Here is a 19566-nt window from a genome sequence, read left to right on the forward strand (position 1 = left end):
TCCTGTACAGCTGCAACTTGATGCTCCATGCACTGACCAATGGAGAAAACTGTGCCTTCTTCGGCACCCTGTCTCCCTTGCCCATGGCGTAGATTTTACATGGTTTACAAGTCAGGAGTGAGCAGGATGATGATCTCCCACTCTAATGTGGGCTTGAAATCGCAGTAAAATGACTGTGCTTGGGTTTGAGGGAGTATGGGCTGGACTTTTCCCTTTCCCTTGATTTCACTTGTGTCTCGTTTCCATTGGCAGGTTGAAAGCTGTGAGAGCAGTTGCCACAGCATGGATGAAGTATCCCTTAGTGAGTTTGGTGAGTGGACAGAAATCCCTGGAGCCCACCACGTCATTCCGAGTGGCTTCATTAACATAGTGGAGATCCTGGCGCGGGAGATCCCCAAATCAGTGATCCAGCTGAACAAGCCAGTCAAGTACATTCACTGGAACCACTCGGTCAGCAAGGAAATCCAGTTGATCAGCACCTCGTTCCCGAGCCACAACCTGGACAGCCAGGAGGAGGAGGGCTATCAGGTCTACGTGGAGTGTGAAGATTGTGAGCTGATCCCAGCTGATCATGTCATCGTGACCATGTCCCTGGGAGTGTTGAAGAAGTACCACGAAACCATGTTCCACCCCCGCCTCCCTGAAGAGAAGGTCTCGGCCATCCAGATGCTGGGCATTAGCACCACGGACAAGATCTTCCTGGAGTTCGAGGAGCCGTTCTGGAGTCCCGAGTGCAATAGTATCCAGTTTGTTTGGGAGGATGATGCGGAAAACGAGAGCCTCGCTTATCCAGAGGAGCTGTGGTACAAGAAGATCTGCAGTTTTGATGTGCTGTACCCGCCCGAGCGGTACGGGCACGTGCTGAGCGGCTGGATCTGTGGAGAAGAAGCCCTCATCATGGAGAGATACGACGATGAAATGGTGGCGGAAACCTGCACGGAATTACTACGGAAATTTACAGGTTATTACTGTTCTTTCTCAACCCATTCACAGAGCGTCCACAATCCCGGGACGTTGCTTAGGATCCTTCGTGTAGAACCTCCACTCTGTCCGAGCTGCTTTACTTCATTCTATTATTGATGGAGGAATTTTTTTTTTCCCCCCAAATCCGTGTGCAGCATGGCCGATTCTGAGGTGAAATTAGGCAAAGTCGCCACTCTGTTGTAAATTAACTCTGAGTTCAGACAGAACAGGCTCACGGGACCGGGTGACCTACTCCTGTTCCTAGTTTCCTGAGTATGTGGGCCACCTTTGGAAGATTTAGTTTGCATTGATGAACATTGAGCTTGACAAATGGCTTCCTCATCGGACCAGGCCCTCTAGGAGAGCACGGAGCCGAGCGTTGTCCCTGTGGACGGAAACTTCAGCATCGGAAATTTGTTTGATCTCTCACCACATACTTTCTTGGCCGAAAGGGAGTTCTGAATGGGTTCTTCAATAATGACGTGCTTGCCTTTCATTAAAAAAAACACCATTCATATCATTTAAAGGTGCTTTGCGGAGCCAATAGGATGCGGAAGAACAGGCAGCAAGTTAACGGAGAAGATCCAAAGCGCAGTTGGCGTAATAGGTTTTGAGCCTCTTCCACGTGTTTGTTATTGGGGTAACCCTTTTTACTGCATTCGTGGGCAAAGTAAGCATCTTGGTCTCTTTGCAGTGTAAATGTAGCTTTTCATCTTCAGTTTCTTCAGAGAGGTTGGTGGGACTTTGAGCTGATCCGGCCTCCTTTTGCTTTTCAAAAAAAGAGTTGTGCTCACATTTGTCTGACCTGCCGACCTGCGACAAACATCCTGTAACTGTGCCTTGAATGTCGCTCGAGGTTGATCCCAAGGCACCTCCACAAGTTGGGGCTGTAATAAAACGGATCTGTTACTAAAACAGAGAAGACAGGGGCCCCCTTGGAATGGAAAACTCTAGTAATGCACATTGGGCTTTCAATGGGAAAGGGCAGGTTAACATTTTTTGTACGTCACTCGACATCCTTCATGTCTCCAGCATTTGGCTGTTTGAGCATTGTAATATTCCATACTATCCCTCCTGAAACAAAGCATTGGTAAAACCTATTCTGAAGGAAGTTATTGTAATGGTTAGAATATGGTATAATTAAGCAGGAAACTTTGTTTTGTGTTTGAGTGCCCTTCAGTAAAATTCCTTGGGACTAAATAAAATCTGGCAGGGATTATCCTTATCACGTGATACTGTGTAGTTAGTTCTTTATTGGATTAAAAGTTTAGAGTTGTGATGTGAGAACTGTGGCTTGATAAATTTCGGTATAGTATTGTGGATTCTGTGGAGGTGTTGTACACTTTGAGTACTCTGTTCTCGATCCACTTTCGTCCTACTTTTTTTTGGCTGTGCTGCAAGACTATTTCCACTGATATGTTTTTGAATTTGCTTTTTGTTTCTCGGTGTCGGCTGTTGTGTTCTGTTGTAATTACTCTTTAGAAATATGGACAGTGATTCCCCACTTCCCCTGCTCAAGCCATTCAAAGTCACGCTGCGACTGTTGCTAAGCGCGTTGCTGCTCTGGGGTCTTGTTGAAGGTAACTGTTGAGAAGTTTGCACACATGCGTCTGGCAGTAATTCTACTCTCGCTGCTGGACCATGTCTGGCGTCCCTTTGACACCTCAAACAACTCGGGGGGGAAAAGCAAGTTTCCAACTTATGTCCAACCATCACAGGGCCAAGATCAACCATGATCAACTAGGATAGGACCAGGCCATGACTTGTCACCATGGGGCAGTGAACTGGATAACTGTCAGGACATTCTATAAGTGTAATTTAAATAGAGTATCCTCCACTTACAGTATTCTCGGACATCAAGCTTTGAGACCCCACTCTCCTCTCGAAGCTCATTTCCATGTATTGGATTTGTGTGGGACGCAACACAAACACAACATGTGCCCCTCCTCCCCATCTGCCATAGTCCAACAGGACCATAAGGCTGCTGTGTCATTAGAGAGAAATAGAGATAGAGAGAGAGATGTCGAGTGGTAGTTTACCTGAGGGTCATCACTCCTCAGGCGAGGGGAAAGGTTGAGAAGGTGGCACCTTCATGGTAACCTCAGCCGGTGCAGGAATTGAAACCACACTGAGGTTACCTTGCATCGCAAACCAGCCAACCAACCCCCTCAACACGTAGCTTCAGACACATGTGGTCAAATGCACTCACAAAAAGGCATATCAGAGAAGGACCAATTTGCATCTGTATAATCTTTCCAAATCTCAGTATATCCCAAAAGACTTCACAGCCAATTAAGTACTTTAGAAATGTGTTGACTGCAGGTATATGCAAAATGCCCTCGCCACTTTGTGCATACCAATCTCTCCACCACCAGCAATCAGTTAATGGCTAGATAATCCGGTAACTGAGGGACACCAGGGGAAAATGTTGCTGCTGCTTTCTGAAGTTGTGGTACAAAATCTTTTTGATCTTTTCTGCATTTGGCAAACACGACCTGGGTTAATCTCCCATCTGAAACTGAGTGTGCCATCTTGGATTATGTGCCAAGTGGCCAAGTTGAACTCAATTCCTTGACCTTCTGAGGCCAATGTCCTAATCCAAAGCTGACACCTTAAAAGGGCGGTGGGAAGGCAATAAATGGCTTTCGTGGGGCACATGGCTGTTTGCCTTTGGAGGGCAGCGGTTTGGAGTTGCACTTCTGGATGCCTCTTGCATCAACTGTTGGTCTCTCTGAGCGACTACTGCCTGTTTGCTTGACCTTTCTCCCAAGGTAGAGCTGCTTTGCGTTTCACTGTTTGCTGCACATTGACTTTGCCATCCTGTGCTCCCCTTGAATCATCACCTCTGCTGTCTGAAGCCATTGCTCAGCCTTGCATATTGTGGTTGCTCGACCGCCTAGAGGAAGCAGGGTACCATGCTTTGAGGATCCTGGCATTGAGCTGACGACGTGGGTAGTAAAAGAGGTGGTGTTTGCCTGCCAACGTGAGATGGATGTGCTAATGAATCAGCTGGTGATGGACCAACACTGTGATGCTCGCCTGGTTGCAGTGTTGGAGCAAGGTAGGCATCTGACTTGAAATGCTCCTCTGCTCTTTGACAATGTCTAGAGGCTAGACCTCTGAAGTATCATCTATGTCTCACAATTCTGCGTCCTTACCAGGGCAAGGCTTCATTTCTTCAGGGGCTCATCTTTCACTACCTGTCTTGCACACCAGCACAAGTAAGGAAGCCCACCCACTTGTCCATTGCTGCCTGCTAGTATGCAGGTATTCATAGCTACCTTGTAACAGATGCCCTTTGCTCACTGCTTCACAGCTTACAGGGGAAGACAGCCAGAATAGAATGGAGCTGATGGCTGTTGTTACAGGAGGCCAATCCCCAGATCTTCTTTGGCCACTGGAGCTGACCGAACATGGTGTGTGTTTTGCAAGGCCAGTCCAGAATTGCCATTACTTTGATTCCTCATAATGATATTTTGTTTCCATCTTTGCAGTGCCTCTTGGCTATCTGGAACTGGCCCAGCCCCGCACAGGTCAACACTCAGGACCTCAGCACTGGATTTTGCCTGTTTATTTATCAACCAAGTCACCCACCAGATTCGGGGGAGATGTAGTCAGCTCAGGGGGGTGAGGTATAGTACAAAGGCTTAACAGCAGCAGGGGCACTTGCAGCACCTCACTAGCATGGCCATTAGAGGCCAGTGCAGCCTCTCACCAGTGAGGTAGCTATGACAATGAAGAGCATTGACACTGTTGGACTGTAGTCTAATCACCTAAATGAGCTGGCTGAAATGACTGATGATATCGGAGCATGGTTTTAAGCAGTATCGCTGCTGGTGAAGGGCTTGTTCAACAGCAGAACAAGAACATAATGACATGATCTTATTCCCTACATTCTTGACAGGTTGGTTACCTTAACTTGACACTTGCGTGACCACCCCCCTAGTACCTCCGGAACCATCACTGGGTAAGGTTTCAATGGTTTACTGTTAGTAGTGTAGCTCATACATGAACACACTTGCAGTTTCACTTTTAATCGTGGCCAGTGGGAATTTCCCTCTTTCCCAAGTTATACCCTGAATGTCAATATCAGCAATTGTAATGTACAGCTCTGCTTTGGACTGGGTAGCCACCTGGTTCTTTTCATAATTATATTGACTAAGAGCCAAGATTCCTCCTGGAGTGGTCTTTCGCTTGGAGTCAATTGGTAAAATATGGCAAGAATGAATTGGACACTAATTTTTGCCAAGGTGGTAAAGCTCACTCAAATCTATTGGTGTATAAGCCTCAATATGTAAGGCAGACTAAAGCGTAACTCGCTTCAGCTTAGAATTCTGCAGTCTGTTTCTGCCTAGATTCTGGGTGGAATCCATACGGAGACCCTGGATCCATTATGTTAAATCTATAACATTCCGAGGAGTTGGATTCACGCGTGGTAACATTGGACATTCTCTGAACAGTGGGTCATTCCCAGTTGAAACTGCACTGACAAGGGCTTCATATTAATGAAATTTCGTGAATGACTTGTAAAGATACATTGAGTGCCTTTTCGAATGAACTTTTGTTGAATGTTTACATTTAACTGCTTATTTGACATCAAGTTCCTTTTTGTAACTAAATTCGCCATGCACTGCTAGACATATATCTGTTGTTGGTGCTTTAACAGCTCAAGAATACCACAGCTAATACAGATTCTGGCAAAGAAAAACTCAAAAGTGCTGTTCAATCACTTATTTATGACGTACACCAAACTGGCAGAAGGTTGATGACTCGAGTCAATTGACATCTTTTTGGCTCCAATGGGTTATAAACTTTATTCCTGATACCTACATAACTCTTCCATGAGCTGAGGCAGTTGGCGACATGTTACCAACATAATTTCAAAGTGGAATGTTACTTGACCCTCACCCTAGAGAATTCTGGGAAATGTGCTGAACTCTTTCGCAATTGTGTCCACAGGGAACCCACACATTCCGAAACCCCGGAGGATCCTGCGGTCTGGTTGGGGCAGTAACCCTTACATCCACGGGTCTTACTCCTACACCCGTGTCGGGTCGACTGGAGCAGATGTGGAGAAACTCGCAAAGCCCCTGCCTTATCCAAAAAGCACAAAAGTGGCTGTAAGTAGCACATGAGAATTCACAGGGTACAGTGGGGCGGTCTAATGTTGATGTGCCAGAGTTATAGTCAATAGGAGCTCCAAACTAGAGAAACAAGATATTCCATCCCAATAGAGTTTACACACTGCTGCAGATTGGAACAGATTGACTCGTAGAAATTCTAGGAAGTGGCTATTCATTTTATTGATATTAACAAATGCAAGTGTAAGTGGCTCTCAGTAATGGTGTCTTTGATTATTGTAAAAACCACTTCTGGCTCACTGAAGTCTTTTAAGAAAGGAAATCTACTTGTTTTCTGGTCTCACTGACATGTGACCCTGGGCTCACAGCAATCGGGCTGACCATTAAATGTGCTCTGAAATGGTTGCCAAGCCACTCAGTTCAAGTGTATCATATGTTACTCAGTCAGTGACAGCCAAACCCCAAGGAAGACTTAAAAAAAGGACAAGGCTCAGACCAGATAGCAACTGGGTCAAAGGTTGTCAGGGAAAAGAATGGAATAGGTAATGAGATGCTGAATAGATGGTGGGGCAACCTTGAAATTTACATTTCTGCTGTTAGTCTGCTGAACAGAAAGCTGGGAAATACAAGATTTGGCCATCTTGGAAAATAATGACTCAGACATGGTATCTTTACACTCTACATTCATTAATATTGGTGAATAAATAAATTCTTCCGATACAATCTGCAAAGTCATTTGACATGGGTGCCTGAGAGCTAAATTTATTGCTGTGTTTGACTACCAATCTTTCTCTGAAAGTATTTTTCACAGAACACTGAAGAAGGCCATTTGGACATCATGTCTTTGCCAGTTCTTTGAAATCTATCCAATTAGTCTCACTACCCCACAGCTCTGCATTTTCATTTAAATTCCAAGTTTATATCGAGTGGTCTTTTGAAAGTTAATGTGGAATTTGCTTCTGTGAACCTTCAAAACCATCCACCTCACTGAGCTGAAATAAAGACTGTCTCCTTTCCCAATGTATCTTTTCCTGGCACATCATCCCTACTTTCCTCAGCCTTCCTCCTGTAGTGGACAGTTTTGAAATCCTATGACTGCCATTGCTTGAAATTCTCTTGCTTGTCTTACCACAACTATTATTGGTCTTTTTGGCATTAATAGTCACTAATACTGCATTCAAATTTCTCAATACAACAAAAGCTATTAATTTGTTCTCATCTAATCTGTTGTCTCTGGTCCTTTTCTATACATTTATCCTCATACTTAAGAACATACCTCACAACCTAAGAACAGACTTATCCAGAGTAATAGCATTGTATAGTTAAAATCTTTCTTATTCAGCATGGGAATGGGTGATGCTGATCAATAGAGAACAAGTATGTATTTACAGAGAGTTATATTTACCTGTGGAATCCAACATCATACTTGGAGCATGAACTTTCAAAGAATAAATTTTAAAGAAATGCAGGTAGCCAGGAGGTGACTTTTATAACTCTAATTTGCAACAGTACATTAAAGCATGAATTAAAGTATAGAATAATGCAGGCTATGGGGTACTCAAGAGGAAATAATGGGAGTCATCTTTTACCACTTTCCCTGATGATGTAAAATTTGTTGGCGATCGGATCCTAGTACAAGCCCTGGATGCTGTATTGAACATGTCAGCTTGCTGATTTGCTTACTGTCTTTTGCATGTCAGCAGAATGTGCACTTGTGAAATGTGTTGTGCTGAGTGATGAATCTGCCTTTAGTAAGTTTAATCAACACACATAAAGCTAAAGCAGCATCTGCTCGAGTTGTTGTCTTCTTTTCACCAAAATCATCATTTTCAGACTTTTGTTCAGGCTCCTGCAGCTTTTGAGTGCTCACAACATTTTTCATAACTTTTGCATCATGAACCGTATGTGTCACTTCAGCTCCCTTGGCAGTCCATTCTTCCAGCTCAACAGTGCAAAGTTTGCTGACTGGATAATCCTTCGCCCTTTCCATAATTTCATAGGAGTAAGGCTGTGTTGAGGTCAGGAGTTTGGCAACTTTGGCGGATTCCAAACTGAGTGTCAGTGAGAAGGTTATTGTTGAGTAAGTGTTGATGACACTACAGTCTGAGAGACTTAAAATAGGTGAAAATGAGATCTCTTTGACTCAACTCTATTTTAAAATGCCCTCACTAAGTTTGGGTTTCTCATTCAAGACATTCATGCCACACCCCTTCCATTCCCTGCAGAACATTGGATCTGTTGGAAATGGAGGTGCACTTCTGCAGTCAGGACCTGCCTCCCATTTTTAAAGGTCTCTGGATTTGGTCCAGCTCTGTGACAATCCAGCCCTGAGTTTCTGACTCCCCTTCCCCTGCCCTGTGATCCTTCCACTGATAATTTAAAATCTCTGCTCCTTTATTATTAACCACTCCATGAATTAAAATAGATCCTATCCATCAACCCCATCTTGGCCCCTCTTATTCTTCAATTCAATCTCCCCCTTGCTTTCCTTTCTGCTGAAGGATACCGTGATAGTCAAAGCAATGCTTCCTCATGGCTAAAGCTCTTCAGTCCTGGCAGCACCTCTGTTACCTGGACAGTGCCAGCAGATTCTTCCTGTAGTGCATTAGACCAGAATTGTGTGCAGTAGTACAGCTGAGCCCTGCCTAGTGTTCTGTACGGTTTTAGCATAATGTTTGTGCTGTTTCTATTCCAAATTGCAAGTGAAAATGGAATGTACTTCATATGATTTACATATTGACTTCTCCGGACTTTGAAATAATGAAACATTTTTGAGTTTAACAAATGAGAAGTGATTGGAGTTTTAACCTATGATTTGTAATGGGTTTTTGCTTCTATTAGCCAATGCAGGTTTTATTTGCTGGGGAGGCCACTCACAGAAAGTACTACTCAACTACACATGGTGCTTTGCTTTCTGGGGAGCGAGAGGCTGCACGTCTCATAGAAATGTATCAAGACCTCTACCAAGGCAAGGGCACAAGGTTTGATAAGTAACAAACCACTTACCATCAAGACCTTGTATGGACTGGACGAAAAATGTGTTCAATGTACTATTTCTTAAAATGCAATATTATAATCTTGTTTAATAAGGGGTTAATAAGGTTTGAATCATTTTAAAATGGGTTTATGTATGTACACATTCTGTTAAAGCTTTGACCATGCAAATGTTTACACCCCAGTACTGTTTCAATTTTTTAAATTAATGTACTTTTAACCTCATTTTGATTTTTTTGTATCATAAGTGCCTTGTGTTGTTCACTGTATAATAAAATGATGGGTGTAACAGAGCAGCAGGGACTGTCAGCAAACATACCTGTGGAGCTGAATCTGTGAAAAAGGCTCCAGGTTGAAGCTACCTGAAGGTGTTCTGCAAACTGCTGATGTGAGTTTCGCTGGCTCTTGCTACTAGATACAACAGCCATTAAATAAAGCCCCAACTTTTATCAATGGTTCAAGGATAGTGTGCTTGCTTTTGGTTCAGAAGGTTGAGTTCAAGCTATCAAACACAGTTTTAGAAGCTAACAAACATAGTTTAGGCTGTTACTCCTGTGCAGTGCTAAGCAATTTTGAAGGTTTCACCTTTTGGATAAGATGAGTTGTAAACAGCTATGAAAAGTCCTAAGGCGCATCATTGAGAAACAGGAAACTAGAGAATTATAGACATACTCAAATTGGCAGATTGTTGCATGTATCTCTCATGGATATATACTGGGGCCATTTAATATATTTATAAATGACTTGGATGGAAGAGTAGACAGCAGTATATGCAAGTTTGTCGGTGATACCAAGTTAGGAGGCCCAGTAAATAATATACATGGGAGCAGAAAGTTGCAAAATGACAGTAATAGATTAAGTGAATGGCTAAAGCTGGGGTGGTACATTTTAATCTAGGAAGTGAAGATCTTTCAGCTGGTACTTAAGGAAGATAACTCGTTGTGCTGTTTTGTGAGAAGCTACCATCTGTGGTGGAGCACAGATTTAAAGTTATGTGTTCAAAACCACTAAAAGCTAATGGACAACGACAAAACTGAACTTGGAAAAAAATAAAAGAATATTTGGCTTTATCCCAAGGAAGTGAATGTTACATGACAGTTATATAAAACTAGACACTGTTAAAGGTACAGCATTAACTCTGAGTACCTCACTTAGCAAGTCTTAGTGGGATTGAGGTGTTACACTTCACTGTAAAAGTACAAGTTTGGAGAGAGAGTGTTGCAGCGTAGGCTTGTATTCCTTCCAGTATAAAAGTTTAAGGGCTGATCTCATGGAGTTCTTTCATATGATTAATGGACCGGATAAAAAAAAATGATGTCCTCTGATAGTGGAGTCCAGAACCAAGGGCAAAATCTTAAAGCAGAGCTAGACTTCACAAGGCCTGTCAGGAAGGCCTTCTTCACATTAAAGTCATGAAGATCTAGAACTGTGTCCTCGAAAGAGCTGTTAAGTTTAAGCCAATTGAAAATTGATTTGAAATTGATTAAGATTTTTATTAGGTAGAACTATAACGGAATAGGAAATCAAGATAACGTTACAGATTAATCAATGATGCCACGAAAAAATAATGCAATATCTATAAGGTGTGCTGGGATGCCCTGAAGTCATGAAAGAGAATCTGCAAATGCCAGTTCTTTGTCTCCACGAACCACTACTATTCTGTAACCTTTGAATATAAATACAAGGGAAGAGGGAGATTAATTGATGCATATCAACAACACAAACTGGGCTGGCAGTGTATTTCAACGTGTTAATTTCTCTCTCCATTGTATTTGGCCTGGAGCCAGCTGTCAAATCACTGTCACCATGTTTTGTGCCTTGGAGAGCTCAGTTCCACCCCTTGCATTGTGTTGGACGAGGCTGTGGGAAGCTGTGTAGTCTATCAATGAATATCAGGGCAGAGGCACAATTACATGTGTTCTCTTGCATTTTGCATTCTTCTTCCTCCAGATTGCCCCAACTCATGAAATCATTGACTATTTTTCACAGACATAAGCACATGGTAAATATGGTTATGTACATGCATCTAGCATATGGCTGGCAGTCCCTCTATCACCCATTATAACTGTTGAAATAAACATTCATGTAATGTGGAAAGAAATAGATGGTAGCACGATCAATACCTTAAAACTTGTATCTTAAGTAATTCAATAACTGTCCACAATCCAGTGTTACCATGACCTGCTGGTCTACTTTTAATTTGACAATGTCATACTTTGCCTAATTACTATGGTTTTGTTGCCATGTGTTTATGTTGCAATTATATTTTTCTTTTATATGGAGAGAATATGGTAAACAAATGTGCTTAAAGATGTCGATCAGTCATGGAATTGGTCAGGCCAATGGCAAATGGAATTGTAACTTTTAAGAAATGTCAAATATTGCACACAAGTCCAAATAGAATGGGGTCCAACAATTCAATAAATAAAACTGAATTACCACAGTTCCGTTTTATAATTTGTCTTTTTATTAAAGTTCTTTTGATTGTGAAGATTACAAAGAACAACAATGCCTGGTTTGATGCATTGACATTGCTAAAACTAGATTCTTGTTCTCAGGTGGCAGGGTTGTTTTTTTTGGGGGGGACGGCGGTGTAGGCATTGCTGAATGGGTCAGCATTTAGTACCCGAGAACTGTGTGATTAGCTCAGCAATTTCAGAGGACAGCCCAGAGTTAACCACACTACTGTGGGTCTGCAATGACTATTAGGCCAGACCAGATGAGGTTAGTGGATTTTCCTTCTGTAAAGGACACTGATGGGTTGTCACAACGATTGGCAATAGGTCATAATTAGATTAGGGGGTTCCGGGTTTATCAATTGAATTCAAATTTTACCATGTCAACCCATGTTCCCAAAGCACTAGCCTGGATCTCTGAATGACAGTGACAATACCATAATGTCAGTGTCACCCCTGGAGAAGGTGGGTGCCTGGGGAGATGCCTTCTGGAACTATTGCTGTGATTGGGGTAAGGAAGGGGGGTTCTAGCATTTTAATACAGCTACAGTGAAGGAACCAGTGACATATTTCCAACTCAGGATGATGCGTGACTTGGAAAGGCGCTTACATAAGGTGGTCTTCCTATATATCTGTTGTCCTTCTCCTTCTAGGTTAGAAAACAAGGCAAAATAGATCATTTTAATGAACCTGTTCAGACATGACACATTTCTGGAGCAGATGGGACTTCAACTTGGGTCTTCTCGTCCAAAGATAGAGACATGACGACTGGATCACAACAAAGTAATCTAAATAGACAGTATATCAGCTAGTTCATGCCAATTTGTGTGATTCATGTCTGTTACTGTTCAAAAGTGTTCAGATTTCCTGGGGTACTATCAATTCACTTCTCTATTCACTGATCCACCTGAGAGTCTGTCTGACATATTTGGGACATTCTGGTAATGGGGAAAAGACTGGGGTAGTGAAGATCCAAGGCTCAAATCTAGAAGCAAGAGCAGGGACATCACTGAAGAGAAAAGGTCACTGGACCTGAAACATTAAATCTCTGCTTTCTCTGCACTGATGCTGCCAGACATGCTGAGTTTCTCTAGCAATTTTTGTTTTGTTTCTGATTTCCAATATCTACACTTCTTTGGTTTTACTTTCTCAAAATTATACCAAGGCTGAAAGAGAGAGGGTACTTTATAAATGACAGACCAAAATGAAGTCTATCAAATAAGACTATATACAATTTTTTCTGTTGTTGCATTCTTGTTAGTAGTACTGTTCCCATACAACAGTCTTCTAAATTAGCATTCCGCATTCTGGGAAGACAACTCCCTAGTGCCATTATTAATGAACAACTCTAATCCTACACATTTCTTTCTTCATTCATTTTCAGGTTGTGGCTGTTGCTGACAAGGTGAACATTTAGTATTGTTCATCTAATGGTGTGACATGGTGACTCAGTGGTTAGCACTGCTGCCTCACAGTGCAGCACACTGCTGCCAGGGACCTGAGTTTGATTCCAGTCTCTCTATGTGGAGTTTGCACATTTTCCCAGTGCCTGCATGGGTTTCTGCTGGTTGCTATGGTTTCCTCCCACGTTACAAAAATGTGGATTAGGGAAATGCAAGGATAGGGTATGTCTGGGTGGAATATTCTTTCGAGCATTTGTGTGGACTTGATGGGCTGAATGGCCTGCTTTCACATGGTAGGGATTCTGTGTTGTTACAACTAAGTGATATGCTGACTCCTTTGAAGAATCAATGTAGTGTTGGATAAAGATGATAACCTTAATGCGAAATGATGAAATTACTCCAATAACACAGAACAAAAGGCAAGCAAACAGCTAAGACAACATGGATGGAGTTACAAATTAGAAAAGGATCTGCACACAACCCAGATGATTGATAGATTACTCGGCAACCATGAGTTTTTAGAAGATTATTCCATGGGATATAGTTCCCATTTATCAACTCTGTCATTTACTGTCGATTATTAATTGTCCTTGCAAAGGTGGTGTTGAATCACCTTGTTAGACCATTGTAGCCCATGTGGCGGTGTATCCCGTGATACTCGAAAATGGGCAAGTCCAGGATTTTGACCCAATAATGTGAAGGGAATAGTGGGACTTGGACTGAAACTTGCCCATGGAGATGATCCTATGCCTGTGGTGACAGCATTCCAAATGAACAATCATTCAGGTTTGCAAATCTGGCTGGCTCCCACAGGCATAGAGTGTTCTCTCTTTCAAACCAACACCCCTAGACCTAGGAGGATTCCTTACCAGCAAACGTTTTGATAACATGCAATTGATTCAATGTCTTTAGCACGTAGCTGGTGTGCAACAAGGAAACTACAGATCAGTTCTCGCTGCCATGCAGCAGATTCCCAAGGAGCTCCATGATGCTGTCATCCTTCCACATTCCAAACTACTGGATGGAACTGGAGCAGCCTCCAAGAATGGGAAACATAAGATACCCACCTTAAACTTAACTGATGATACCCAAGGAAGCATAAAAGTGTATACAGTACTGATAGCCTTTCATATGTATGTGTACACAGATACACTTGGTAGATTACACAGTAACTTTCCATACCGGGATCATTCTCGGCATGCAATGAACGTTACGGAGACAACTAACTTTTCCAAAGAAATGATTAGATTACTTACAGCGTGGAAACGGGCCCTTTGGCCCAACAATTCCACACCGACCTGCCGAAGCGGAACCCACCCACACCCATTTCCCTACACCTAACACTACAGACAATTTAGCATGGCCAATTTACCTAACCTGCACATTTTTGGACTGTGGGAGGAAACCGGAGCACCCGGAGGAAACCCACGCAGATACAGGGAGAATGTGCAAATTCCACACAGACAGTCGCCTGAGGTGGGAATTGAACCCGGGTCTCTGGCGCTGTGAGGCAGCAGTGCTAACCACTGTGCCACCGTGCCGAACTTTCAGTTAGCAGCAGGAAACATAATGCAACCAAATTCATGTTTATGATATTTTGTTTATTTGTTCACAGGTGTGGTGTCACTGGCTAGGCCAGTATTTGTTTCCCATCCCTAAGTGCCCTCAAGCTGAATGCAAGGCCCCTTCATAGAACCCCTGCAGTATGGAAGCAGTCCATTTGGTCCATCGAGCTCAATCCAACTAACCTGCACATCTTTGGACATGCAGACCCAGAAAGAACATGCAAATTCCACACTGACTGTCACCTGAGGGTAGAATCAAACCCAAGTCCCTGGCACTGGGAGGTAGCAGTGCGAACTACTGGGCCACAGTGCCACTCCTTCAGAGTCAGTCATATTGCTGTGCATCTGGAGTCACTTGTAGACCAGTAGGTTTAATGCACTAAAGGGCATTAATAAACCAGATGGGTTTTTTAAACAGTCTGCGATAGCTATGTCACTTGTTGTTCAATTTCAATTCCCTCTGCTGCTGTTGTGGGATTTGAACACACACCCTGAAGCATTTAGTCTGGGACTCTACAGACCTAGTCCAGTGACATTACCACTACTACCTCTCCTGTTTGTATCAGAAAGCTAAAAACATTATTTTTGTTGGCAACTTTTTGCTTTAAGCTATGGATTGAAACACCCCCTTTTTATTATTAGGATAACTAAAATATCTCACAATTTGGATATCAACGTCATTGTTCTCCAAGATATTAAAAATCACATAACACCAAGTTATAGTCCAACAGGTTTATTTGGAAGCACTAGCTTTCAAGGTGCTGCCTCTTCATCAGGTTCTCCAAGAAGACATTAACTTTCCCCAGCCAAAATGATCATTAGCTCCCAAATGTTTACTTCTGTACTTATTCTGTATCAGCCTGGTAACTCTCAGAACTGTCCTTCACAATGACAATCCATATATAAAATGCACAGCTTCATCATACTGAGATCCTACATGTTATTCTTTCTGACAATAATCTATTCAATTAGATGCTTTAAAGTAGGACTGCCCAACCTGTGATCTGTGCATCACAAATGAATCCCTAGAACATTTCATACAATGGATGTCCATTTTATTAGTGAACAAAGTTCCAGCTCAATCACAGGGTTCCAATAATTTATAAAAAGTGCTTTTTTTTTGATGAGTTTGTTGTAACTGTTGTGTTGTTTCTCCCCAGCCTGCACAGGAACATGTGAAATGTACCTTCCTCCCCCACTGCAAAAAGATTGGCCTCAGAGTGAGGGAGCAAGCAGGATTCCTTGTTTCTTGACAGAATGTAGTGGTTGTAATGAGAAGATCATATTTTGCACATGTCTTCAGCAGACGATTATTGCTATTGCTGCTGCCAACACTTCCTCTTTATAAACTGCACAGGTCTATTGTCATTCTGAAATTGAATTCCTCTACCACGATGAGATTGCCTGATCTCATCACCATAGGTATCAAAGTTTCAATTCTTTATAAAAGTAATTTTCAGCTCTTGGGAAATTGTGGGTGTACAGGAACTGACAATAATAGCATGACATTCTCTAGGAGGAAGTTTTTGGGGGCTTTCCTCCTAGTTCATGAAGCTCTTCACAGCTGTGTTCAGTCCAGACGGTGTACACAGATCTGAAATTTGCCCTTTATCAGTGATACATTATTGCTGTAATTGGGATGTTGTATCTGGAAAATCTCTGTTAATCTCTTGGTTCAGTTGGAGCTGGCATAACCCATGAGTGTTCCTACATTTCATGCATCCATAGTGCCCATACATTTGTCTCTTTTTCACTTGTTCAACTATAGTCATGCGAATCCTGACAGTAAACTGGGGAGGTGTTGACATAGTGCTATTGTCACTAGACTAATAGTCCAGAACCCCAGGACATGAGTTTGTAATCCTACCATTGCAAATGGTAAAATTTGAATTCAATAAAAATTGTGTCGATTGCCATAAAAAACCTTGGGGTTAATTAACATCCTTCAGGGAAGGAAACCTGCCATCCTCACCTGGTTTGGCCTACGTGTGACTCCTGACCTACAGCAATATGGTGGAGTTTTCACTGCCCTCTGAGCAACAGACTGTGACCGAGTCAGTGCCACCCACATGGCAGTAATGAATAAAAAATAAACTGACCAAGCTAAATGTATGGGCGGCACGGTGGCACAGTGATTAGCACTGCTGCCTCACAGCACCAGAGACCCGCGTTCAATTCCCTCCTCGGGCAACTGTCTGTGTGGAGGTTTGCACATTCTCCCCGTGTCTGCGTGGGTTTCCTCCGGGTGGTTCAGTTTCCTCACACAGTCCAAAGATGTGCAGATTAGGTGAATTGGCCATGCCAAATTGCCCGTAGTCTTTTAGGTGAAGGGGTAAATGTAGGGGAATGGGTCTGGTTGGTTTGATCTTCGGAGGGTCGGTGTGGACTTGTTGGGCCGAAGGGCCTGTTTCCACACTATAAGTAATCTAATCTAAAAAAAATGGGAGGCAATAGTTAGGTTACCTCTTCTACACCTTTCCCCATGTCTTCAAGGTGAAGCTGCTGCCTCAGTCAAGTGTAAAGTGACCTATGGACTGAGCTAACTGTTTCTGGAATGTTCCTGCAACTCCCAGTGTATCCATATGTGTTGCTTTTTTTGCTTCCACATTGCCAAAGGATTTGAAAGCTGAATTGGTGGGTGATGCCATGACATGAGTGTGACATAGATTATACCGAGGGAGACCTGCGATCCATTACCCTCACTGTCTCAGCCAGGTCTATCTAAGTCCAATAGTGAGACATAGGGTCATAGAATCAGAGAGCTGTACAGCACAGAAACAGACCCTTTGGTCCAACTTGTCCATCCTGACCAGACATCCTAAATTAATCTCATCCCATTTGCCAGCATTTGGCCCACATCATCCTAAACTCTTCCTATTCATATACTCATCCAGATGTTGTAATTGTACCAACCTCCACCATTTCCTTTGGCAACTCATTCCATACATGCACCTCCCTCTGTGTGAAAAAGTTGCCCCTTAGGCCCCTTTTAAATTTTTCCCCTCTCATCTTAAACCTATGATCTCTAGTTCTGGACTCCACCACCCCTGAGAAAAGGACCTTGGCTATTCACACTATTCATGCCCCTCATGATTTTATAAACTCCTATAAGGTCACCCCTCACCCTCCAACACTCCAGGGAAAACAGCCCCAGCCTATTCAGCCTCTCACTATAGCTCAAGCCCTCCAACCTTGGCAAGATCATTAAAAATCTGTTCTGAACCTTTCAACATCATAATGTCCTTCCTATAGGAGGGAGACCAGAATTGAAAGCAGTATTCGAAAAGTATCCTAACTAATGTCCTATACAGCTGCAACATAACCTCCCAACTCCTATACTCAATGTAGGAGCAAATCACTGCAGATGCTGGAAGCTGTACTGAAAATAACAAATGCTGAAGATCACAGCAGTCGCACAACATCGCGGAGAGAGAGTAAGCGAACATTTTGAGTCTAGATGACTCTTCATCGGAGCTGAAGTGAAGTGTGGAGGGGACAGAATTTATGCTGTAGTTGGTGGGGTGGGGGGGAGGCGGTGGTGTTAATGCGGTGGCAATGGGTGTAGGGTGCTGGTGGAGAATAGATGTTGATAGTTCAGATAAAGTGATCAGAAACCTTTGTTCATTTTACCCCCAATGTCCACCCCTCTATATCTTTCACTTTGTCCATTTCTGACACTTCCTTTACTTTCCCAGACTTCTCTGTCTCTGTTTCAGAGAATAAACTGTCCACTGCCATCCACTACAAAGTCACTGACTCCCGCAGCTACCTTCACTACAGCTCATCACATTCCACCTCCTGCAATGCCTATGTCGCATCTGTTCAGGTGATGCCACCTTCCAAAACAGCGTTGTTGACATGGCTTGCTTCTTCCGTGACCGTGGTTTCCCATCCACTGTGGTTGACAGGGCCCTCAACCTCAGCCCTTGCCCCTTCCCATCACTCACAACAGTGCGATACAGTTCCCCTTGTCCTCACTTTTCATCCCACCTGCCTTCACATTCAAAGGACCATTCTCCGCCATTTCAAACAATTGTAACAGAACACCACCACTAAACATATCTTCCCCTCACTCCTATCTGCATTTCACAGGGATCGTTCCCTCCAGAATACCGTCGTCCATTCCACAACCACCAACCCCTCTTCATGGCACTGTCCCATGTAACCGCAGAAGGTGCAACACCTTCCCCTTCACTCCCTCCCTGCTCACCATCCAAGGGCCTAAACAGTCTTTCCAGGTGAAGCAGCATTTCACTTGTACCTCCTCCAATCTTGTGTATTGTATTCACTACACCCAATGTGGCCTACTCTACATTGGAGAGACCAAATGCAGGCTGAGTGATCACTTTGTGGAACACCTCCGATCCAAGCACAAGCAGCATCCCAACTTTCCCGTAGCCAGTCATTTTAATACACTGTCCTGCTCACCTGTTGACATGTCCATCATTGTCATGCCGCAGTGTAAAACTGGAGGACCAAAGTCTCATCTTCAGACTAGACACTTTACAGCTTTCTGGACGTAATGTTGAGTTCAACACCTTCACATTGTGAACCAACTCCTCTTCCTTCCCTTTCTTTTAGCTTGGTACATTCTGTTATTATGTCCTCTGTGCCCTCCCCCCATTCAGTGGACTGTCTGTCCTATCCATGCTGGCAAAAGCCACCATTGTTCTGCCATTCTCACATTCTGATCACTTAAACTGAACTAGCAACATCTCTTCTTCACGAGCCCCCTACACTCACTGTGCCCTCCACCTCCCCCCCCAAACAATAGTGTAAACGCTGTCCCATCCACACTTTACTTCAGCTCTGATGAAATCATCTCGACATGAAACGTTAGCTTGCTCTCTCTCCTTGTATGCTGTCTGACTCACTGTCATCTCCAGCAGTTGTTGCTTCCTATATTCAATGCACTGACCAATAAAGGCAAGTATACCAAAAGCCTTCTTCACTATCCTGTCTACTTGTGACTCCACTTTAAAGGAACTATGAACCTGCATCTCAAGGTCTTTTTGTTCAGTGACTTCCTAGGCCCTTACTATTAAGTGTATAAGTTCTGCCTTGCCCTGCCAGTTGAGATGGCTGGGATGACTCTGGATGACCT

At 43.2% G+C, this 19566-nt stretch overlaps 1 protein-coding gene across 3 annotated transcripts in view; it reads left to right on the forward strand.

Annotated features, from left to right (window-relative positions):
* The window catches only part of smox (spermine oxidase), a 43517-nt gene extending 32036 nt beyond the window's left edge, over positions 1–11481 (forward strand). For all 3 annotated transcript variants that reach the window (XM_087991506.1, XM_087991511.1, XM_087991515.1), the window contains exons 5-7: positions 253–961; positions 5923–6083; positions 8886–11481. In XM_087991506.1, the coding sequence (XP_087847632.1) occupies positions 253–961; positions 5923–6083; positions 8886–9038 (1023 nt within the window). In that variant the 3' untranslated portion in view covers positions 9039–11481. The remainder of the gene's footprint in view (positions 1–252; positions 962–5922; positions 6084–8885) is intronic.
* Positions 11482–19566: the final 8085 nt, after the last annotated feature.

This window comes from Chiloscyllium plagiosum, unplaced genomic scaffold (assembly GCF_037043375.1).
Source record: "Chiloscyllium plagiosum isolate Xiang-an unplaced genomic scaffold, Cpla_swu_hap1 HiC_scaffold_1, whole genome shotgun sequence".
NCBI classification, from domain to species: Eukaryota; Metazoa; Chordata; class Chondrichthyes; order Orectolobiformes; family Hemiscylliidae; genus Chiloscyllium; species Chiloscyllium plagiosum.